General features: G+C 46.1%; 2 protein-coding genes across 5 annotated transcripts in view; one reads left to right on the top strand and one right to left on the bottom strand.

Annotated features, from left to right (window-relative positions):
• The window catches only part of LOC147033910 (RING finger protein 17-like), a 238,704-nt gene extending 231,630 nt beyond the window's left edge, over positions 1–7,074 (bottom strand). For 2 of the 4 annotated variants that reach the window (XM_085872863.1, XM_085872876.1), the window contains exon 1: positions 6,874–7,074. In XM_085872863.1, coding sequence (XP_085728989.1) covers positions 6,874–7,074 — 201 coding nt within the window. The remainder of the gene's footprint in view (positions 1–6,873) is intronic. The other 2 variants (XM_085872821.1, XM_085872896.1) reach the window with 1 other exon arrangement.
• MRPS26 (mitochondrial ribosomal protein S26) lies at positions 6,944–24,880 on the top strand. The gene is made up of 5 exons (XM_085872958.1): positions 6,944–7,158; positions 8,283–8,428; positions 14,173–14,313; positions 19,064–19,187; positions 21,317–24,880. The coding sequence occupies exons 1-5, from the start codon at positions 7,087–7,089 to the stop codon at positions 21,446–21,448; spliced, it is 615 nt and encodes a 204-aa protein (XP_085729084.1). The 5' UTR covers positions 6,944–7,086; the 3' UTR covers positions 21,449–24,880.
• The last annotated feature ends 413 nt before the right edge of the window (positions 24,881–25,293 follow it).

Raw genomic sequence — 25,293 nt, 5'->3', positions numbered from 1 at the left:
CATCGGGATAACCGAGCGGTGTTATCGTCGGCCTCGACGGTTCCGATTCATTATCGGGCGTATTAAGCCCACTACCAACCCTTTACGTGAAGCAAGATGGAGATTCAATAAAGAAAAGACGAAGCGAAACGGGAAAACAGTTCAACATAAGGCACATTTATTCCGCGGCACACGGAAAGCACACATATACAATTAAAACAATTATGCACAAAAAGCAAATGTAACAAAAGAAACAATGACGCAGAGATACTACCAAATAAGACCAACACACGGCAACACCTAACAGTTTTACTTCACCAGACTGGCGCCACACACACACGTTTACACAGAAACAAAAGAAAAGGCCACCCTCAAAGACAAGGGGGCAGACGGGGGGGCCTGTGGGCCAATATTTGCGCGGGACCTGAAAAAGCGGTCAGGTCCGCGAGACCGGGTGGGTTCTACCCGCGTCTTTGTGATGAGCCGCAAATGTGGCAGCGCGGCGGTGCCCCACCTTCGTGCTCCTTCGCGGGTTTCGTTGGCACTGCTTGGAGTGGGGTGGGAACGGGGCCCCCTTTTCACACTATCTCAGCGCGGGGGAAAAAGGGGGGGGGGAATTGTTGATGCTCTGGGGAAAGAGTATAGCTGGCTTGCTTGGGTCCCGTGACGAGCGATTCCCCCGCGACCTCGTCGCCGACTTCCTTGCCTCGGACCCGAACTCCTCGGTCTCTTCCCCCAATTCTCCTCAGCCGACTGCCAAAAACCACCGGGACGCCCTCGCCTCCCGACTCCACTCCGCGCTCCAAACTGCCTCTGCCCAAAACTCTCTCCGCTCTTCTGCCACTCTCCGCTCTTCCAAAGCCAACTCTGCCCAAACCGACTCTGCCTTTTCTGCCACTCTCCGCTCTTCCAAAACCAACTCTCCTTTTCTGCCACTCTCCGCTCTTCCAAAACTGACTCTGCCTTTTCTGCCACTCTCCGCTCTTCCAAAACTCTCTCTGCTCTTCTGCCACTCTCCGCTCTTCCAAAGCCGACTCTGCCAGATTCGCCTTGCACTCGACGCTTTATAGGCCGGCAGGAGAACCCATATGCAAATTTCCGGATCAGAACGAGCTCGGGGGCGGAGCCACGCTCGCCCATTGGACGGAGAAAAAGGGGCGTGAATCTCCCCTGATCCTAGAATTTGCATATCTCGATTCCACACAGACGCGCCTGGAGGCGGGGCCAAACCGCCCCGCGCTTGCTGATTGGATGGATCAGAAATGGGCGTGCAGCATTCCTGATCCGAATTCTCCTCGGAAGGCCGCATTTTGCACTCGCGGCTTGGCGCGTGTCTTGTACGAGCCCAGGACAGCCCGGCGCTCGGTGCTCACAGGTGGTGCAGGAATGGCCGCAGAAAGAGAGAGGTGAAGGTGGTGGAGGGTTTATGGTGGTGGTTTATGGCCATGGTGCCGTTTGGAATGGCGGTGATACAATGTTTGCGGGAGCGAGTTGTGAAGGTAAAGATCGTGGCTGTTGGCGTTGTTGTTGTTGTGTGATGGTTGGAGCGTGGTTGGTTCAAAATAAAGATAGAACAGAAAAACGGCTATCTCAAAGCGTCGCAGCCCGAATGAATCACATTTATTCCTTCTAAACAACGGGTTTGGGGCTAACTACACATGTACTTACAGAGATATCTCACCTACGGGACCTGAATGGTGGTTTGCGAATTTCCACAACCGTAACAATATATATATATATATATATATATATATATATATATATATATATATATATATATATATATATATATATATATATATATATACGATGTATGGAGCTAAGTGTTTATTATCTGCGAAACGAAGTGTCAATGGTCCACGAAGCTCAGCTATATTGTACTTGGCATACATGACTGGATCGCTGTACTTTAGAGCTCGCTATCACGAGTGAATGAGCAAAAACGACAACGGCACTCAGAAGAGTGTATACCTCCATCACGTAATGCCTGACCCATGGGAACATATCAGGCCCATTACATTTTTGAACTAAAGGGGGAGCACTCGGTAGAGTGCAAAACCTCCGCCGCCAATACTGCTTGGTCACTCAAGTGAACCTGATATCCTATTCATTCAATTTGACGTCAACAGTGCTCACAGAGTTATAGTTTGCAACTTTCCCTTTTACATAATCAATTAATTCGTCATTACTGGATTCCTTGAGACAGAAATTGATTTTATGTGGGTATATCCAACTGAAGTTCCAAAATCAGCCACAATTATAATTTTGGCATGTTTTTTGTTGGAAATCACTTATAACATGTAGAAATGCAAAAAAAAAAAAAAAAAAAAAATCGAAATTATGTTGAAAAAAAAGTTGCAAAATTTTCTGTTTTTTTTTCTTTTTTTTTCTCTCACAATTTTTTTTTTTGGTTGGAAATCACTTAAAACATGTAGAAATACAAACAAAAAAAAATCTAATATTTTTTTCAAAATGGCCACCATAGCAGCAATATTGGACTTTGGACCAAGTCCAAAATCTAATGGCATGGTCCTTGGACCATACTGAAATCCCCCCACCAAGTTTCGTCGAAATCCGTCGAGGAGTTTTTCCGTAATACTGTTCACAAACAAACAAACAAACAGACAGGGGTGAAAACAGTAACTTCCGTCCATCTTCGATGGCGGAGGTTAAATATCATATCGTGCTATATGTCGTTTTTGGCCTGATTCTCGCATCCAGATTCTAGTGTGTTATGACGTGTCATGCCATAGGATTTGTGCTAAAATTGATTTTTTTGCTGTATTGGGTTGATTTGGAATCCTGCTACTGGAAAATGATGGGGTTCAAATTTTCTGACCCCTCGACCACCCCCCAGTGGGGGGGGGCTTTTCGTCCAGGGACCCCCCAGACTGACCCCTCACCGATCTTCGGTAATAATGATTCAATTTCCATGATCTTTGGGTCCTTTTAGATCATACTGACTCCATTTATGACACTCTCAAAGTGACCGGAAGTGGCTATTAGCGACTTCCGGTAGCTACTACAGATTTCCGGTGACAATCGGCGTCATACTCAGGCTCCTTTTCATGCTAGCCAGAAACAGTCATGTCGTACCTCTTTCTATGGGGTTTTAGGCATGGGAAAATGATCGGTGCAGTTATTTTTCTGATCAGACTGACCTGTGATGAAATGTATAAACACATAATATTTTTTAAGTTGCACAAACGTTTAATAAGCAAACAGATACAAATAAAAACAAAGGGATACATCAAGAAGAAAAACATACAGAACAGTTTAGATAGTATTTCACGGAAACTAATTCAAGATGACAGCTTATTCATCAACCTCATCCTCGTGCACATCTTCCCTTATTACATTTGCACATTCACTTGTATAACATTTGCAGAGAGGAGTACAAGGCAGGCCGTTCTTGCAACAACTGCACCTTCCTGTGCAACCTGCTTTACATGCACATTTGGTGAGTTCAATTACAGCTCGAGGAGCGGGCAGATTGAGACACCTCACAGGAACATCGACTCATTTCTCTAATTGCCAGCCATTGTGTTCAATAGCAGGAAGATCTGTGCAGTTGGCCTGGTATGATTTATCAGGCATGGCAATGTAATTTGCTCGGGTGATATGGGGTAGTAAGTTCTTCCAAGTTCTTGGAGCAAAACAGTTCCCATCTCAATGCTGGCAGAGTTATGGGACCTGTGGAACAGTATACATGGCATATGAACTTCTCCAAACCCTTGACTTGTGGTGGCAGTTCACCATTGACCAGCTCAGTTTGAATAGGACCTTTACCGAGCTCCCGGAAGCAGTCGATAGCAGAGTCATCTTCATCAAGCTTCATGTATGCACCAACCCAGGTTTTCTTGGTGATACCCACAAATTTCCCACCCCAGTCAGCACCAGAGAAGTTGTGGAGTCCAATCAGGCCTTGACACTTATGACGTCCAATCACTTGAACTCGCTCCACCACATCAATTTCTCTGTATTTCGTTCCCTTGCCAGTTAAAAACTTGAGACGAGTGCGAGTTCCAAGACGACCAAGAGACCAGGTCGAGGAGAAGCATGAGGACATCAGTGTCAGGTGACCAAACGCATACTTCCCGCCAATCACTCTCAGCTACAGAGGCGAGGACTTGATGATTGATGCTTCACCCGTCGATCGCTCCGAGTATTTTGGATTAGAAACTGGCAAGCAACATCAACAGATTTGTCCACTTCATCGTTGTGCATTCCAGAAACTTTGAGAACATGAGGGCCAAAGAGGAGATGTGTTAAGAAGAACTGAAGTAGTGGAGGATTTTCAAAGTTGTCAAAGCTGCCATTGAATGACCATTTTCGGTGCTGCATCATTTCTTCTCGTAACATGTTTGCCATTTTCATCAAGTAGCCAATTGCTTCGCCATCATCGAGCAGTGCAGACCGAAGGTCCATCACCTTGCTAACGGCTGTTGGGAAGAAGAGGTTGTCAGGCTCATTTTTCCGCAAACACTTGAAGAACTGAACATTTGGAAGGCGTTCAGAAATAAGCTTTTTCAGGTGCTTGCGGTAGTTTCCCGTCTCATTTACTTCCACGTGATATCTTTTCAAAATTGACAAGTATGCATCGTTCACCGAGCCATACTGAGGGTAACCTCATCAGCAGTGTGTTTTGAACGCAGAGGAGCTCGTTCATCACATACAGAGTGGATGAGCTCAACATTACTCTGCTCTTCAGGAGTAAAGGTGTGCTGAGCAGACCGCAAGCATTGTCTATGATAGTACTTTTCAAGAGCAGAAGCATCCCCAGAATCCTCGAGCTCCGACACGCAAGTTCGGACATGGTCATCCTGAGTCTTGAGCTTTATCTCGAGGAAATTGTCACCCATCCTGTCGGAAAAATATGGTGGAGAAGTACTGTAGTGTCGTTAGGACAGAAGCTGCAGGTTGAGAACAAACATACCTCTGCTTTTGGGATGTTTTTTGTCCTTTTCCGCTGGGCAGGGTCAATGGCAGTGGAAGGGCGACCAGGCCCTCGCACAGGGCATGCAGGGGAATCCGACCGTACGCGCTTACCCCAGAGTCGTTCGATCATGCTCTTGTTGACAATGGGTTTCTGACATTCCCTATGGTTATACCCCAATTTACATTCAGATTCACTCAGACCAACTAAGTGGTCAGTAAGTTGTTTGATGCCAGTTTCACCTAAAGACAAGCGCACTTTACAACAGGAAACGAGTTCATCAACCATATCAGGATTGTTTATCAGTCTCTTGCTTGAGGTTGCACCCTCATTGCAGATGACACACACACACAGTTCTTTTCAGACATGACTGCTCGATGGTCCGAATCGAGGTCGTAACAGCTCAACTTCCCACCTGAAAGCACACACAACAGAAACACATGAACATTGTAACAATATTGCTCAAAGTGACCTTATCTAGTAACAGGGAAGTTGTATGATCTTGATTGTCCTCATTCCTGGTCAGCGTCTCACCTAAAACACACAAAATCATGAACATCAATATTCCTTATAAAACGTAAAGTGACCTTATCTCATCACAGGTCAGTCTGATCACAAAATTAACTTCACCATTCGTTTTCTCGTGCCATGAAACCCCTAGAAAGAGGTACTACATGATTATGTTTGTGGCTCGCATGAAAAGGACCTTGAGTATGACACCGATTGTCACCGCAAATCTGTAGTAGTCACCGGAAGTCGCTAATAACCACTTCCGGTCGCTTCGAGATTATCATAAATGGAGTCAGTATGATCTAAAACTCCTACAACGACCCAAAGATCGTGAAAATTGAATCGTTATTAGCGAAGATAGGCGAGAGGGTCAGTCCGAGGGGGGGGGGAGGTCCAGGGACGAAAAAGAGCCCCCCACAGGGGGGTCGAGGGGTCAGAAGATTTGAACCCCATCGTTTTCCAGTAGCAGGACTCCAAATCAACCCAATACAGCAAAAAAAAATCAATTTTAGCCCAAAAATCCTACGGAAGCCATTTCGGTGACTCTTCATCCCACACCATTCAGATCTTCACCAAAATCGAATAAATTCCTCCTTGTCACACACCCAACGTGTCCAGCAAGTTTCATCCGGATCCGTCCACAACTTTTTGAGATATCCTACACCACAAACAGAGAAACAGACACAGCAAGGAATGAAAACATAACCTCCACCACCAGGGTTAAAAACTGAAGCCGAGACCGCAGGAATATGAGCCGTGCAGCTCGAGGGGCATCACCGAACATGATTGGTCCAATGGCATCACGTGCTGCCGAGTGTGAGCTCTGCAGCCCGAGCCCCGAGGAGCATCACCGAACATGATTGGTCCAAACCTATCACGTGCCGCCGAGTATGAGCTCTGCAGCACGAGCCCCGAGGAGCATCACTTAACATGATTGGTCCAGTGCGATCACGTGCCTACCACAGAACGGACCAGTGACGGCAGGTTTATTTTATTCTAATGGAGCTATGTGTTTGTTATCTCCTCCGAGTCGAAGCATCAACAGTCCGCAAAACTCAGCTATATTGTACTTGACATACATAATAAACTCTGGATCGCCATACTTTTTACCTCACGAGTGAAAATGTACATACTCGCTTGTGATTGGCTGTTACTTAACTACATGTTCAAATGTTCAAAAAAAAATGATGTGACAACATATTCGGTGTCTCCGCGTGACTACCTTTAATTACAACCAAATAAAAGCCACTCAGGAATCAATGCCTCATTCGGAGAAAAAAAAAACGGCACGAACAAAGGAACGAAGGACAACAAAACCACGTGACCACCAACAGCACCTGTCCGCGGGACGGATAATTATCTACTGGTTATTCGGACGCAGCAACAATTCTCGAAGTTCAATGCATGTCATACTGAGGTAAATATTTAAATAAATGACCTTAACCCACCGTCGAGATTACTTCACCCCCTTCACGACGGAAGGACCAATCACAGGAGACGATACTACGGAACCGTGTTAACCAATGGGGAAGCTGCGTACGGCCTTGACGACCAGATGGAGCTTTGACGTGTGTGGAACGTGCCGGTGGTTTTGGGGGGGTTTTTTGAGGTCGTTCTCCTCCTGAGGGTCTCACTTGGTCCTCGGACATCAACTACAGCCCATGGCGGCGCTTTTGGCCGTTGCTCGGCGACTCTCCCCGACTTTACTACACCAGGAGCCCACCTTAGTGCAGGTGCGTACGGACGTACTTGGGCGCCATGTTGGTTGGCAAGCTTAACGAGCGAGAAAAGGTAAACGAGGACAAATAATTAATTAGCGTAACCTTCCATTGCAGTAAGCCGGAGCAACGAGATAAACGTGATGGATTGTCGAGCTAGTGATTCCGTCGTTGCCATGGCAATGAATACAACCAACATGGCGGCGCGCACGGCATTATGGGATAGTTCTGAAAAAAAAAACCACAATACATTTGACCTGGCAATGGGAATATAGATCCTATCTCTCGAGGAAGGTTGGTTGCCATGGGAATATGGACCCTATCTCTCGAGAAAGGTTGGTTGCCATGCGAATATGGACCCTATCTCTCGAGGAAGGTTGGTTGCCATGGGAATATGGACCCTATCTCTCGAGAAAGGTTGGTTGCCATGGGAATATGGACCCTATCTCTCGAGAAAGGTTGGTTGCCATGCGAATATGGACCCTATCTCTCGAGGAAGGTTGGTTGCCATGGGAATATGGATCCTATCTCTCGAGAAAGGTTGGTTGCCATGCGAATATGGACCCTATCTCTCGAGGAAGGTTGGTTGCCATGGGAATATGGATCCTATCTCTCGAGGAAGGTTGGTTGCCATGGGAATATGGACCCTATCTCTCGAGAAAGGTTGGTTGCCATGCGAATATGGACCCTATCTCTCGAGGAAGGTTGGTTGCCATGCGAATATGGACCCTATCTCTCGAGGAAGGTTGGTTGCCATGGGAATATGGATCCTATCTCTCGAGGAAGGTTGGTTGCCATGGGAATATGGATCCTATCTCTCGAGGAAGGTTGGTTGCCATGGGAATATGGATCCTATCTCTCGAGGAAGGTTGGTTGCCATGTTCTGCTTCCTTGGTGACATTTCCTGCATATGAGTAGCTGCAACCGTGTAATTTCAAGTGGCACGACCCACAGGATGTGGCACAGGCATGATGGGCCAAATTGTCTTCTCCTTCGTCTTGCTGCAGTCTTCTGTAAAGACATCATTGCATTCCTTTATCATGTCTTTTTGGACTAATGTTCTCTGATTACAACTGCCGTGCGGTCTCATTGGCATTGGATTAATGGCTTGCTGTGTGATGACACCCGTCGTCCCGCAGGCTGTGCGAGGCCGGAAGAGGCGCACGGATCCCAAGGCGAAGTCGAAGGTCGACTTGATACGAGACCCCATTCTCATCGATGCCGTGGAAACCCTTGTTCTGAATGAGCGATACACCTGGTACAAAGTTATCGTGGAGGCGTTGCGGTGAGTTTACAGGACGACGTGTGCACCTTGAGGATTGGTGTTGGCTTGGTGGTGAGGGTGGCCGGCTTGGGATGTTAGGGTCCTGAGTTTGAGCCCCGTTGGCTGCTGAATTGACACCGGGTGGGGTCGATTCAGCATGTCATCCTCCTGAGGTCGGTGAAACGAGTACCAGCGTACTGGTGGAGGGGCACGGCATCAGTGGCACAGCTGCGCTCCAAGGGATAGTCGGAGCGGCGACCCGTCCAAGATTGTGCCAAATGGCCAAGGAAAAACTGCTTTGGCAGTTCCAATGCTCTGTTCAAGAGTATGGGTCGAAGAGATGAAGATTACATGCCTTGTTCTGTTTAAATTTAAATGGAGGAGGAGGAGGTGCTTGCCCACGTGTGACGTGCACAAGTACGGTTCAGTGAAACCTCCTTATGGTGAAATTGAAGGGAACAAAATTTAACAAATTCATTGTAAACGGCGGTCTTTGTAAAGAGGTTCTTCAAAAATGTATTGCGCTGATGTTTTTACCGCTACGCACACAAAGCGAAAAGTCTGGTTAATAAATTGGCTCGCCATGTCCGTCGACAGACGTCGGTGTACTACTGAGTTTCAGTTGAGTGTTGTACTTTGAATACGAATCGGAAAACGAACCTGCAGTTTAGCAGGACTTTGGCTCTGAAATTGTTAAATTGTATGGAATCTCGTCGATGTCACATGAGCACAGAAGAGTGAACTAAGTTTTCTTTGTCTGTCTGTCTGTCTGGCAGTCAAACAAAATGGAAAATCATTCCAAACAGGAAACTTGCTGTTTTTACGGACGTCATAAAGGACACAAACAACAGGCATGAAGACCTAATGTAACGTGGTAGATATGGTGGTGTAGAAGACTCATCAACGGTGGTACACTTCCCAAAAAATATACATATAATATTTTTTTTGTACGACCTTTAAAATCTTTCTATTTCAATTTAATTATACACTTGAGCACTGCAGAACATGTATCACCTTGTTGGCACTTTCACAAACGTTGAGTTCAGCAGGTCTTTCACAACGCGTTACGCCATCTCGACCGATCAAATTTCCTTTCAAACGTTCAAAATGTCGTATGAATGCCAACGAGGACTTTTGTGCATGGGCTGTGCTGTGTATTGTGACGTTCACGGGACTTGAACAGTCCCGCCAACGTAGAATGAGCCTGTGGTGTAGCCATGCCCACGGGGAGGGGCATGATGATGATGCATGATGGGCGTGATGGTGGAGGAGTGGCCGTGGGGTTCGGCGAGGGATATGAGGTGTGCACGCCGTCTGAGGCGTCGTAGTAATACTGGAGTCGGCCGGCTCGTGAGTGTACCGCGTACGGAATAAAGGGGAGCCGCGGGCACAGTACAGTTGGCGAACGAGGACCTTCGAATCGACGTGTGTAAGGGCGGCAAATGACCCGTGCGGTTCCAGGCTACGGAGCCAAAGGTCTCGCCGGCGCGAACATGGCAAAGGGTCGGTGCATGGCAAACGTACGCGTGCCCGCCTTCGTCGGAATCGACTTCGGCCACGTCGAGTGGGCAACGTTCGTTCATTTGGTTCATTTTCTTGTTCGTTTTGTCGAGGATACGCGTTTCGGCTCGAACGCGGCGTTGGACGTCGCACAAGCTCTGGAGAATATCCGAGGTCTCGATGGTCGGGACACAGCAGATGGTCTAGGGGTCATCGCGATGGGCCAGGCACGCACGGCCATGCGCACGGTCTGCGGCGCGGGTCGTGGGCGAGCGTGGCAATGCAATCACTCGGACGGCGGTCTGGGCTCTCGAGGTCGTCTACGGTGTGTGGGCCGAGGGTCATCGCCCATTGTTACGGTCATAGATGGCGGTGTGCGAGGCGATCCTTCCGTCCCGCGTCGAACCCTGCTTGCGATTGATCCGGAAATGACAAGATCAGTGGCAGGGGGGGGGGGAAGTGAGCGAGGCACGGATCGGGTGTCGAGTTGAGTCCACTCGTGCTGGCCGCGCATCGCATTCGGCTGTGCCGTGCAAATTCACGGCAGAGGAGCATCCGGCACGGTTCAGAGATCATTTTATTTCTGGTCTGCGAGCAGCCATTGACATTGTCTGCGAGCAGCCATTGACCGACATCACATTCGACTCAGCGATCGCGACTGTTTCATCTGTCGAGCAGACACCGGTGACCGCGCAAGTCCGCGCGATGGCTCAAGTGCCGCAGGGTGCTCGCACGCCTAGCGGTGCGGGACGAGAGCGCGCACCGCAGCACGGTCGCACCGGGAGCGAAGGGGCACCGCAGCACGGTCGCACCGGGAGCGAAGGGGCACCGCAGCACGATCGCACCGGGAGCGAAGGGGCACCGCAGCACGATCGCACCGGGAGCGAAGGGGCACCGCAGCAGGACCCCAGTGACCTGGAGATCAGCCTGCAGCCGGGGCATGATGATGCCGGCGAGCCGGAGCAGGAGCCGGGCTCGGCGAGCCGGAGCAGGAGCCGGGCTCGGCGAGCCGGACCCTTTTGGGTCGGAACGGGTTCCGGTTCGTGCCTCCAGATGTGCCAGTGCTCTCTTCGAGACCTTCGTCGAATACCGAGGGCGAGGCGCTGGCGGCGGGGGCCGCGTCGATGCAGCGGGAGCCACCGTTCGTTGCTGCCTGCGGCGATGAGGTGCGCTCCAGGAGCGGCGAGAGCCATATCAGCTTTCGCGATGAGTTCCCGCGCTTCGTTCGCGATGAGTTCCCGCGCTTCGGCAGGGTTCGTGAGGCAATGCGCATCGGTGTGGTTCAGGCAGCTTCAACAGGTGGCGGTGGGCCCGTGGCGTTAAAGGGAGTCGCGAGTCGCAGCATCAAGTCGACAACCAAGAAGCGGACTCGTGATGTGGGTTGTGGGTTGTTGTTCATGGCATATGTGTTTTTCCTTGCTCTAGTGATGCAGTTTAACGTTGATGAAATAAATGCCAGCAGTTCTCATATAAAAGTGGATGTGGCGGAGATCAGTCAATGGGAGTTGGATTATGGTCAATGTGATGTGGGGGCGAATAAAGAAGGTTTGTTGGCCTCCAGTTGCTCCAGGCCGCAGGTAATTGCTTTGTCATGTGCTGGGATTTTATCAAAAAAGCGCGCTGTACGGAAAAATGAATTTACGATGCTTCGAATGTTATTCGTAATGATTTATAACGAGCCTATGATTGCAGTGTGGTTTAAGTGGAGTTGCTCCCGTCTAGCGGCCGTGTGGGTCTCGGAGATCGACTCGGAACCAAGACTGGTGCCCTGGTCTGCGTTACCTCCACCTCTGATTGCGAGCACAACTCGCTGTGTTCGCTCAAGGCCGTTGGGACGGGCGTTGGCGTCTCGACTGATGGTGGTGCGTGAGTTGTTTTGGCGCATTAAATGCATGCAGCCAGCAGCGCTGTTCAGCGCCCCGGCCAAGGTCTAAGGCTGGCGCCACGGCTTCCAGATAGCGGACTGCCGGCCTCGGGATGTTTAGCTCCGTCGGGTCTGCCTGGGGGGGGAGTGGGCCGGAGGCGTTTGATGGGGCCGGAGGAGGTTAGCTCGAGAGGTCGTTACGACCTTGGCCAGGGTCATGTCAGCATGGGCCACCTGGGGGGGGCGTTTTTGCTGCATAATGCCGCTGTGCTTCTCATTTTGCTGCTTCATATCGGTAACGCGGTCAGACCTGACCTTTGCTGCTCCACTCGCTCGCATCGACACATTATATGATGTGGTGTGCTATTATACTTTGTTATTTTCATTTTATTTCCATGATTATTATACGAAATCCTTCGTGTTCTGCATGCTTCTTATAATACTGATCATTTAATAATCATACTTTTAGGAGGGAGGAGTGTGGTGTAGCCATGCCCACGGGGAGGGGCATGATGATGATGCATGATGGGCGTGATGGTGGAGGAGTGGCCGTGGGGTTCGGCGAGGGATATGAGGTGTGCACGCCGTCTGAGGCGTCGTAGTAATACTGGAGTCGGCCGGCTCGTGAGTGTACCGCGTACGGAATAAAGGGGAGCCGCGGGCACAGTACGCCCTGGCTCGCACTCGTGCAACACAGCCCGGCTCGACTGTTCCTCCGCTTCGTGTCTGCCTACTAAGCATCTCCCATTCCAGTACAGTACAGAGCCGAAACGATGGAGGCGGTTTATTTATTTATAACCCAAACATGGCGGTTCTAATCGCTCTACCGCAAACGGGACGAGGAAGGTGGCACGAGTCACTTTTCACTGAGTTGATGATGTTTATTTGTTTTTATTATTAACCAGAAATAACAAGACTCGGCAAGAAAAGGAATCCGGGGCGATTCGACGGGATGGTGTGGGATCGGGCGTGGGGAAAACACAGACAATTCCAATGAATATACAGATCTCAAACCCTCTAAGGCGCCAAGTACACACACACACACACACACACACACACACACACACACACACACACACACACACACACACACACACACACACACACACAGTAGCTACTTCTGGTGGTCAGGCTGGACCGTGGTGTGGATGCAACTGTCCCTGGATCGGCGTCGGACGAGCTGGCCTTGCTCTCGTCAGGGGGGGCAGGAGAAACTGTGGTGCTGTCAACCTCCTGGTCCTGGCCTAAGTCCGCTCACAGCCGCCAGGGAACCAGTTCTGGCGCCAAATTGCGAGCAGGAGAGGGAGGCAGGTCCGCCCGCCATTCGACCCCATACTCCAAGTCAGCAGAACCCCAGAGCCAACCAAGGTGAGGCACGAGGCTCAGCAAGGCTCCAAGACACGATCAAGTACACGATCGAATCAGCACAACAACAAGTATGCTTCCCGCGCAACAGCCTCCACCCAAAAAAACACGATCTTTTTGTCCCGATCTTCTTCCTCTTCCTTTTCGACCCCGAATAGAACCTTTTTATCCTCCCGTCCTCGTCACTTCCAATCGAGCCGTTTATTGGCCCACCGCCGTCGCCTTCCGCCAATCGTGATCACGGGGCGGAGCCATCCGCTGCACTGTCCTGTGACGTCACGGCCAGCCTCCAGAGAATACTAAAAGGGGTTTACGCAGACACACTTACCCTATCCCGTATCCCTATCTAATTTCGTGACAATTATCATTTCCCCCTTGAAGATATGAACATTTACTAGACAACTTATCACCGCTGAATTGCTACTTATTACATCGAGATCCTGGTAAACTTGAACAGCATGGCATACCTAATTAAACATCCTAATTACCCTTTGAATGCATACCCCGTCTCAAACGTAACAGTATTTTCAGTGACTCGGTTCTGCTACCGCAGGCACTTTTTAACCTGCGGTTACCAACGCGGAATCTGTGATTAAAATCGTCAGTTTGGTTTTTTTTTTTTTTAAAACACAATTTTCAGCATTTTGACGAAAGAGTGGTAATTTCAAAACGGTTCACCATAACTGTTCTGTTGCTGGGTAGAGCTTCATTAACTCGTGCAGACCTTCAATCTGGTTTGTGGTGGAACCCGGATCGGATCAGATTCGTGGACAATCCATGCTCATGTAAACGTGCTACTTCTGCGTTCCTCCAAACATGCATTCATTCTCGCATCGTTAAAGATGAGTTGCTTGGTTTTCCTTCATTGCTGTTTTGGATTGAGTAGTTTTTGAGAAAAACCCCATTCGTTGTGAGTAACTCTATACGGTTCATGGCTTTATTTGTTTTTTCATTCATTTTTTTTGTTGTCATTTTCAGGCCTTGTTATTTTTGATATGCGATGTACCTCCCTTAATTGGTCTTGTCTCTTGTGCAGGAGGGAGTTCCGAGCTGAGCGGGTAAAACAATATCAACAACACTTGCTGAGCCTTCAAAATTCTGCCAAAGAGGACACCGAGGAATACTCCCGTCTGCTCGCTGAGAATGCTGCTGAGAATGCGCGGCTTGCACGTGCACGGTAGGCCGTGCGTGTCTCTCCAAATCCATTGATGAAGGGTTGCTTTTTTTTCAGCTTTCGTACCTGGTCCAGTTGCTGTTGCAGAAGTTAGCTTAGATGTCATTCGTAGTTTGCAGTTGAGATGTAAGCAATCCTTTCAACCCATATTTGTACATATTTGGGTGGTTCTGCCTTTGAAGCATTTTTTTGTGCACATGATTGAGCTTCGTGGAAGAGCTAGAGCGAGATGGAAAGGAGAGAAAGACCAACAACAAAGTAGAAGTGAGAAGTGAGATCAAGGGGAGGGGGGGGGATAATGTATGGGGTGAACGAGCTGCACACAATCTGAATGAAACGGAACAAGAGGAGTAAGAGGAAAGCGGGGATGAAACAGAAAAGGAACAAACCAACCGACAACTCGCAAACAAAAAGAGGAGAGGGAGAAGAGGGGAAATCACAATAACCTGGAAAAGGGGAATGCTTGGGAATGGGGTAATTTGGGGTAGATGACGTCATGGTGAACAACCGTCTTGAAGTCCTGGGGAGAAGAATGGGACTGAACAGACTGAGGAAGTCTATTCCACAGGCAAGAGAAAAGAGGAATACATGAGTGTACATCCTTTTATCCACAAGCCGCAAGTTTCTTTCAGGTATTTTCATGTATACCTAACAGGTAGGAGACCCTTAATACTTGGCATCGGAACAACAGCCTTGTATTTCACTTAAGACTAGATGGGGGCAAAAGGTCAATGGATACAAAATGGAGTGAATGAAAAAAAACAGTAGGACAACAACAACATACAGATGCATCACAGCACAGGAAAATTGAATTGCAGGTGAGGGTGAGACCATGGTTCTCGTTGGTGTCGTAAAGCTCCATGGTACCAAAAAAAATGAGATGCCATGAGGTTGACAGTTGTCAACAGAGTTTGAAGTCCTTAAGGGAAGAGCTTGATAGAACAGATTCAAGAAGACGGTTCCATAGGTTGGAGAAGTGGAGAAGTATGAATGTCGGAGACTGTTAAAGTTTGGATTTTGGGAGAGTAGCAAGGAAAGAGTTTCTGGTGGAACGCATGTTAATTGGAGGGGTAGGACTGGGCAGAGAGGTGAGGAGCAAGACCAGTACAGACCTGGTAAAATACTGTAAGGTTACCAACCTGACAGCCGTGAATGAGACTCAGCCTCGTGTCGTGAGATGCCGATGACAAGGCAAACCTTGGATTCCATGGTCTCAACGGGTACAAGATGGGAAGCAGCAGTTCCAGTCCATTGTGTGGGCATATTCCATGACAATCAGGTGCAGGGTTTTAAAAACTGAGTATGACAAAGAAAAGATGTGGTTGCTGCTGTGGAGAAATCTAAGGTGACTCATATTTGGAGGCCAGCTTCAAGATATGATCTCCCTCAGGTACGTTCTAGTTGATACTAAGGTCCAGTAGCTCAAAACAGAGCTTCGTGGACTCGTCTGCAAATTGTACTTTCCACTGATGAAGAGAGATTGTTGGGGGGTATATCAATAACGGGATCCGTCACAAAATGAGACAGAGACAGAGCTCTCTATCTCGAGCTACATGCTGCTTGTAAATACAATAAATCTGAAAACTTGGTGAGGATGGAGCTTTGGATAGCTGCCTGCTTGTAAATCTGGGTCGAGTGACAGTGGAATGAATTACAGGCAAGATGTCCAGTAAGAAGGTCCTGACCTGTTTGACATTGAGGGCATCCATTCATTGATTATGGAAAAACCAACACATGTCATGCTCAGAACCTTCCTGTTAGGTATACGTCAATATCAGCTTGGCATAGACCATGCTAATATCAGAGATCAGAGTATTTGAGAAAAGATGATTATTGAGGTTTCCTACAATAATGGTTTCATTACTCTGCTTGTGATCATGGGGAGAAGGCTGACTGGTTCAGTCATTTTTTTTTTTTAACCTTCTCTTCTGAAGTGGGGTCACATTCATGATTTTTATTTTTTTTTCATTATACAGGGCGACAGCCCTCAGCTAATGACCTGGAATAAATCTGAGAAAGAAGAGTAGACAGAGGAGATGAACAGTTTTTTTTGAGCATCAAAGCACTCGTGCTATCTGGATCAGTATCAGTAAAGGAGTCGAGTATGGTGGTTGTAGTTGGCAGGAGAGAAATTCACATGCTGTTGGATGTTTTCAGTTCTTCTGCTTCTTTGTTCATTTGAAGCACAAGGCTGCAGGGCAGAATCAATGGCTGCGGGCACAGTTGTGCCGTTGATGCAGTGCCCTCTGGTGGCTAGGGCGGGAATTCGGAATTTGTTCATGGTGATGGTGATAGCTCGCCTTCTCTTCACGAAGGACACCGTGGGATCTTCAACGTCCACCAAGCAGTGCTGGCAGTTGGGATTCCTGTTTAACGTCCACCTGATGGACAGCACACACATTGATGAATCACCCTGCCTGTGAAACACCAGGATGACAGTTTATAGGTGCGTCGCGATTCAAACCCAGGCGAGACAGCTGAGAGGTGAGTGTGCATACCTCTAAATCGTCCTGTCTGCCCACAATGTTTTCAGTGTTGTGAATTGTGTGGTTGGGGTTTGTAGCATGGGTTTAGAAAGAGAAGTATTACACACCTCAGTACTTTTCAGGCAGTCAGCCTTTGCATGATCAGTGTCCACTGCCTTGTCATACTTCATGAGTGAAGGAACCAACAAGGAGTATGTTCCAGAGACAGACTTTACAAACTAAGTTTGAAAGGAAAGCTCCTTTGTTGCTCACCTGGAACGTAGTTCTGGGATTGTGTGCTTTCAGCCCGTCTGTCCATCCGTAAACACTTGCAACTTCTTCTCTGAAAGGACACGCACAATTTTGATGAAACTTAACCACAACCTTCATCACCCGTGATGTGTACTAAAGTTTGTTTTGTTCACGCTATTTTTAAAAATTGGGGTCTGAGGGAGTTTATGGGGGAGGGAGGGGGGGTGCACCCCAAAATAGGTATTTGCTATAACATTGGTTCATTGGTACATTTTCTTGATTGTCCCACATTGACTTCCTCCTCAGTATCATTATTCTACCAGGTGAGCACCCAAGGGTATTGCCCCAATTTTTATTATTATTGATAATTGCCTCACTGTCGATTGCAATGTGAACATTATTATTATTATTATTAGTAATTGCCTCAGGCTATTTGGAGATGTGAAGATGTAAACTGAGAAATGTCTTCAGTATTGTGTCTATCTAGGCTCGAGCGATGAGATAGTGGACCAGTCAGTGGAAGCGATCTTGGACTGCACACGACACCATATGCCTGATTAAACTTCCAGATGTGGTGCCGCCTTTGTAGTTCCGTCTCTGTCTCTCTGGCAGTCTTTACAAACACGACGCCAGAGAGACAGTCATTTTCAAGAGTACATGATCTGATTAGCGAAAGGTTGGATGTTTACTTGATCCTGTCAAGCAGCGTGAGGGAGCTGTTTGAGGGGGGGGGGATGGTTGGAAATACAACAGACTGAGTAAATAATGTGCCATAAAAAGATAATGGGGCCAAAAATGATATACAATAAACCCTTAAATATCATGGGCGGTGCCTTCCTGGAAAATGCTGTGAGAGTTAAAACCAAGGGTCTAATGGAAAAAGGGGGAGGGGGGGGGTTAGGTTCCTGGGTTTCAAGAAAATAGAGAACACGTCACAATTGAAATAAATGCGTGAAATAAATATAAAGCACGTTGACACTGAAATAAACATGTAAAATAAATACAGTACAAACCCAGAACAGCACTCTGGAGCGCATACCTCTGCCAGGCTGAACAGTTTACATTTTGTATCCCAGTGAGAGGCGGGATCTGGATCCGAACCAAAATCATATCCACTTGTCACTTAACCAGCTCATCCACCTAATTTTGTCATAACTTATACATGACTTTTTGAAATATCATGCTATGTTATATTTTTGGCCCCATCTCTCAATGGTGAAGAATCACTTAAAATTCCAGTATCCGGATCCGGATCTTCACCAAAATCGAATCGTCTTTCTTGTCACACATCCAACAAGTACACCAAGTTTTGGCTGAATCCGTCCACAACATTTTGAGATATCCTGAAAATGTAACCTCCGTCCACCTGAGGTGGTGGAGGTAACAAACATAAACAAGAGTTTTACCTTTTAAATTTATTGCAAAACGGTGAGGCTAGTTCAGGTAAAAATATTACGTACTCTGCTGTTAATATAAACCACAAGACTAAGCTCGGGATGATGATGCTGTTGGAGTGGCGAGCTGGGAGTGGGGTTTCCATGATTGGAAGAGCAGCATTTGCTTTTTGACGAAGTCACCTGCTGCATTGCCACATAGAAGACGGGTAAGATGATCCTTAGCCACTTTGAACCCTGGAGCAGATATTTCCTGCTTCGACAGGATTGTATGAGATGGCATCCTCCCAGAATAATTTCTTCTCGTCGGCATTAAAGACCTGCATAAACCCCTTCACCTGAATTGGTTTTGTGCGCTGCGTTGGAAAGTTCTCAACAACATAATAGTCTTCTGATGCTTGTTCCCTGAATATTTTGACCAAATCTTCTTTACAAATTCTCAGACTAGCCCTTGCTGGCGTGGAACTTGTGGGAAGCCATGGTTGAACTTGAATCTTGGTCCCCAGGTGCCTCGTGAAAACGTTGGTAAATGCGCAATGATTTCTCCAATATCGCTAGTCAACTCAAAGGCACTTTTGTTTGGTCTTCGATCGAAACATTAAGGGCTTTTGACATCCTGTTTCCTTTTTCTTGTGCTCTCAGGGTTGAGCGATTGGTAGAGGAGCAAAAGGAAAAGACAGAACAGACACTTTTGAACATGAAGTCTCAGGCCGAGAAAGAAGAGGCAGAACGCAAGGAACGAGAAGAGCAAGTGAAGGTCTTAAAGGTCAGATTTCTAAATTTATTATGCCATATCGAATGTTTTGATTCTCACCTACTTTAAAATATTTATTTCTTGTTTTTTGGAAGGTGTCAATGTGTACACTTCAGTATTTGCAAAGAAAACCATAGACGCAACCATTTCACAACAAAAAAGAACATCATAATGTACAATCATCCAAAGTGCTGATCATGTATGAGGTCGAATCAATAAATTCCACGACTTTGCTCTCTGCAGTTCTTCATTGAGGCCACAGGGATGCCTCGCAGACTTCCTCTCCTGTTGCAGTCAACGTGTGGCCCTAAATGGTGTTCTCTCATCCCCTCTTCCTGTCCAGGCTGGAGTTCAAGGCAGTGTTCTGGGCCCTGTTCTTTTTTCTGGTTTTCATCAATGATCTCTCCGATTCTCTGGAAAATCCTCTTTATCTCTTTGCTGATGAATCCCTCTGTCATCCTTCAGATCGGCAAGCAGCAGCCTCTCTATTCTACAGATCTGGATAAAAGCACAAGGTAGTCTTTTACTGTCATCACACGTGGAACATGTCTTTCAATCCTGACAAATCTCACACTCTGTCTCTCCGAAAGGACCGTCTGGACCCCCCCAATCTACCTTCTCAACAGTCCTCTTCAAGAAGTCCTTTCATTCAAGCTTCTGGGTCTATCTGCCATGATCTTTCCTGGGAAAGCCACATTTCCAAGCTGGCCTCAAAAGCCAGGCATCGTCGTACAAAGTCCATCCTCGGCCCACCTGAGCTTTTGTCCGTAGCCTGATGGAGTACTGCTCTTCCCTCTGGGCCGGTTGCTCCCACCTCTCACCTTTCTCGGCATCACACTGTGGAAGCCAAGGCATTTAGGATTATTGGTATCTCCTGCCATGAGTCTGTCTTTTTGGGTCTCACTCTCGCACCGCAGGCAGGTCAGTGGTCTTTCTGACTTCTACTGTCATCTCTCTGGCCTCGCCAACCCCACTCTGTCTGAGATACCATTACTGCAGGGCGCTCAAGGTCCACCAGCAACCCCCTTTTGGTAAAACTACCAAAATCAAGAATTACTGCTCATCTTCATTCCTCTGTTTTTCCACCTTTGGAACAAACTCCCACACTCTCTTCTATCCCAGTCTTCCCTCCAGGTCTTCAAAATAGCTGTTCACCACCATCCAAAACCACGATCTTTTCAACCCTTATTAATCCACCCTAAACCCACCACCTTCAAATTCCCTGCTTTCCTTCCTGAAAGTCCCTGTAGTGTAAGGACCTGAATGTCCCTGTAGTGTCTATCTTGTTTACCCTGTGTACTGCACCCCATCCCTCTCCTTTTGCAGATCTCATCATGTCTCTGTTCCCCACTGTTTTTTTTCATTCCCTCTCCCACCCCTCTTGTTGTACGTTCTGTGCGTTCTCTCATACGAGCCTCAACATTTCAGCAGTTACTCCCCAGGCTCAAATGCAGCAACAGGTACAAGCTACCAGAAGTCTGTCAGTGGGGAAGCACAGTCCACACAGCATCAGGATATGGAACAAACAATCAGAATACCAAATACTGGAACAAAATTCTTTTCACACCTTGTGCCAATAGAAAATGGATCACTGCTTGTTCTTCCTCACATTCAAACTTTACAACAGCACCACCATCGAAGTCATGTGATTCCAAGTTGCCAACGAGAAACCACAGATTTTCACCCAATGAGTGAACATTGCAGGGATGCCAACCTCCATTGCTGGATGGAGACAGGCATGTACATCATCACGTGTCACTGGAATGAAAGGTGGTATATTTTATTAACTTTCCATCATATTATCCAGCTTGCCAGGTAATTTTATTGCTCAGGCAGGTTTTACTTTAAAGAAGTTAAGCTTGTTTGTTACCTTGTCCTCTATTAGAGGTCAAAAAAGGTGCTTGTCTGGCTCATCAGATGATAGATACATCTGATGTTATTCATTTTCCGCACAAATTCTTATTCAAACATTGTCGTGATGCATGACACCGAGCGGAATGTGCAGTGACATGTTGAACATGGCAATCAGCGTTTTTATAATGATATATATATATATATATATATATAAATCATGGCTTTGTTTTCAGCATATTAACACGAATACACCACAGCCGCCAATTTTTTTTTGTTTTCTTCCTCAGGAAGAATCGAAGAGCTTCATAACGTTTGAGAACTTGGACGAATGTATCGAAGAGGCATTAAAAGACGATAAATGTTACAATTTTGCAATTAACCGGAAAGGGCAGATAATAAAACGCACGCGGTCGCAATGACGGACTCTTTGGTGCCTTTGGCAGTTCTGCTTGTTGTGAATGATACTGGTTCTGCATCGAATCATTTGACTGCTCCATCAAACAACAGGGGCATTGCAAACTGATTTTCCTTTCTTGTTTTTTTTTTTAAATGAATAAAATAGTTTTTTCTGTCTGAGTGATGTTTCATGAAGCGAACAAGCTATTGACGAAACCATTAAAGAGCAGGTGGCGGGTCACCAAACATGTTCTGAAAATTTAGCAATATGATGATATGTGCATTTTTAGTTCGATGTAAACTATTGTGGTTGCCTAACTATTGGGAATATTAATGAAATTTCTCGAGGCTGTTGAAAAAAAACAGGCACGTGCCATATATGGATGGTGACGTCACGTTCTCCAAAACAAAGCGGACGCTCACTGAAGAGGTGTCCAGTTCAGCAGGCTGTTCTTTCGCTTTTTTGAACTTGCAACTGTCTATATTATCCTTTTTTATTTTGAATTATTGTAGAACAAAGTTATTTGGATATTTGTACATCATGCCTCGTACGTGTGTCGTCATGTTTTGCGAAAATGGCTGGAAAACGCGTAATCGCTCCCACCGATTCCCGAAGGAATCAAACATTCACCGGCAGTGGATAAGATTTGTACAAACAAAACGGGCGAATTTTCCCCCAAAGAAAACGGGTAAAGAGGACCCTTTGGATGGACTTGTCATTTGGGGTGACCATTTCACAGCCGAGGATTACGAAGGCAGAAACACATCCGATCACCACTCTGTGAATATGAGTTGTTAGTTGACAAGTTCTCCAGATACTGCTCTGTCACAGAATCATTTGTTAAGTTTAAGTGAGAAAAACCTTGAAATGTATTCTTAAAGAGTACATTAGTGGGGCAACTTAGCAAAACAATTGTGCATTTTGTGAGGAAAGCACCAAATTTGGCACACTAGTAGCCTATCATATTATGAACAGATTTGGATATTGGGCCATCTCAATTTTTGATGGCAGTGGAAAATGGCTGCCACAGCCATCAGCGGCTGAATTTGAGATGGCCCAATATCCAAATCTGTTCATAATATGAGAGGCTACTCGTGTGCCAAATTTGGTGCTTTCCTCACAAAATGCAAAATTGTTATGCTATATTTAGCTAAGTTGCCCCACTACATGGAAAAACATAAATAAACTTTCTGAAAAACACAAGCATGAAAAAATTTCTCAGCAAATCAACTTATTGTTGATTAAGTTACTTTTTTTAACAGAATCAGCAAATTGGGCTATTTCATTTCAATTGTAAAAAAAATTGATCAATTTTCCACTTTTTTTTTCTAAATTTGGTAGAATATTTCCCAATGAGGCAAAACATGTTTTGGTATTTATGTACCACAACAGTCTATTGAAAGTTGGGGTTTGTTTTAACTGTTCACTTTCGCTGGGGTCAAGCTCAGCTGTCAGACTTTTAACACCAAGGCTACGGTGTATAATATATTTGGGTCCATTATTGATTCATTCTATTTCTGACGAGAAGGTTAACCAGAGTTGGTGTCAAAGCCACCCAATGCTCGCCTGTTTATACATATCGTTTTTAAAAGACTCGTCTAATAATTAAAAATTTTTATAAAGCATTGCAGTGAAGTCTGATCCAAATAATTTTAAAGCAAAATATGTATTTGTATATTGTAATCAGTAACAAGAGCGCAAGTGAGCACAATATCCGCCCGAACAAGAAGGTATATACAGAATTGTGCTACGACATGGAAAACACCATCCTGGTTGCCATGGCAACCACTTTAGATGACGAATGTATGTCGCGACACACCGTCTCCACAGTCTGTGCCTATGTACCAAATATGAAACATGAAAGTTGAAAATTTTGGGAGAGTGCAGACAGGAACGGATGGAAAAAGCATCCTGGTTGCCATGGCAACCACTTTAGATGAACGTATGTCACGACACCATCTCCACAGTCTGTACCTATGTACCAAATATGAACCGTGAAAGTTGAAAACTTTGGGAGTTAGAGTGCGGACAGGAACGGATGGACGGAAGACAGGTATCACATTATACACCCCGATATATATATATATATATATATATATATATATATATATATATATATATATATATATATATATATATATATATATATATATATATATATATATATATATATATATATATATATATATATATATATATATATATATATATATATATATATGGCGTATAAAAAATAGGTGGTAGATAAAAACATTAGAAAGGAAAAAATAACTTGCACCAAAAACTTTAACATTTTCACGCTCACGCTCATGCCGGGGTATCGCTATAGCTCTCTGTTCTTCAAACAGGCGAGCTAAAAATTATATCAAGTCACAGACTAATCAAACTTTACATTATTTTATGCATCGAACAAGAAAATGAAAATCTACAAAGCAATCTGTCTGGTGGAGTTTATCAGTGTGAACTGCCGGGCAGTCAGTCCTGCCACTTGTACACGAAATAGGCCGTTTTCTGGCACTTGCAAGTGGCTCAAATTTATATAGCCCAGGGCCAGAAACTCCATAGTATAATTTCCCATCATCCTCCGACTCATCCTCAGCAATATTGGAATGAAAACACTCAATTTCATCGCCGCTGAAATCACTCTCTGATTCGCATCTCGCCATTGTTCACACGCTGTTTCCGAATGTTCATGAAGTTTTCGGAGAACGTGACGTCACAGCATCTTCGGTAAATTCCGGTGTTTTTCGATCACTGACAAAAGTTTTGACTTAAAAGTTAATTTTAGCATATTTTGAGTTTCAAATGCAAGAAAATAATTGCCCGATTATTAATGTGGTTGCAACCTTCGAATCACGCGGTCATCAGCGACCCAAAACCTGCTCTTTAAAGTTCAAAAGTGAAAAGAACATACAGACATGTGCAATTCTTCAAGTTGATGTAGGAGAGGGAACAGGATAGCCTAGAAGTACGTACACTCAACTCAAAGCCGTCGATAGCCAAGGTTTGACTTTCAACTCAGCTATAAACTGTCAACCTGGTGTTTCATAGCAGGGCGATTTAATCAATGTTTATACCGTCCCTCGGATGGACGTTAAACTGGTGCTCCATCTGCTAGCATTAGTTGGTGGACGTTAAAGATCCCACAGTGTCCTTCACGAAGAGTAGGTGAGCTATCGCCGGCACCATAACCAAAATACAAATTCCTGCCCTAACTACTGCTGGGAAAGCAATGACAAACCACCTCGTGTAATTCTTACCACGGAGCTGCTGTGGCAGCACTGAACATGCCTTCAAGCATAGTATCAGAAAGAGAGAATGTGGTGGAGGTGATGGAATAATAAAGTAAGGTGGCATCTTGTGTTATGCTAGATTTGACTCAAAACGCTTGTACATGATGATGTTTGTACTGTCACGGACTATTAAAGGGCCATCTCCAAAATGGTCAAAATTATTTTGTCTCCTCTTTCCCCAAACCACCCCCGTCCTCATTGTTGGTGGAGGATTTTTGCCAATCGATAGCTGACTCCATGAGGCATCGTGGTGGTCTTTCGTTGGGACAGCCAGCTTGATTTCCCTTTGAAAAGGCAGCATACTCCATGAAGCAATGCCATCACCACCAGCAGAGCAGGACAGCGGTGCATTGTTGCAGGCTGTATCCCGACTGTTCAAATGTGGTCACCATCTGAGCTTCATTGTCAGGACCTATTTCAGACCTCTTTCTCTTTCTGTCCCAAGGGCTGTGTTATTGAAGCGGTGTCATGGCAACGATTGCTAACAATGTGTAGTTTGCTGATGCCTTTCCAGCAAGTCAGGGCAGTCGTTTGGCACAAGAACAGAACGATTAAGTATATCTGCCATAAATGA

The sequence above is a fragment of the Eptatretus burgeri genome, chromosome 1, assembly GCF_056783735.1.
Source record: "Eptatretus burgeri isolate ZD-2024b chromosome 1, Ebu_testis_v1, whole genome shotgun sequence".
NCBI classification, from domain to species: Eukaryota; Metazoa; Chordata; class Myxini; order Myxiniformes; family Myxinidae; genus Eptatretus; species Eptatretus burgeri.
This window is presented reverse-complemented; position numbering and strand designations above follow the sequence as displayed.

Bases quoted from the DNA above. Each gene is read 5' to 3' on its own strand.
- MRPS26 (XM_085872958.1), top strand. From the start codon at position 7,087: ATGGCGGCGCTTTTGGCCGTTGCTCGGCGACTCTCCCCGACTTTACTA. The intron at 8,429-14,172 runs GTGAGTTTACAG...TCTCTTGTGCAG, and splicing joins GTTATCGTGGAGGCGTTGCG to GAGGGAGTTCCGAGCTGAGC. The intron at 14,314-19,063 runs GTAGGCCGTGCG...TTGTGCTCTCAG, and splicing joins GCGCGGCTTGCACGTGCACG to GGTTGAGCGATTGGTAGAGG.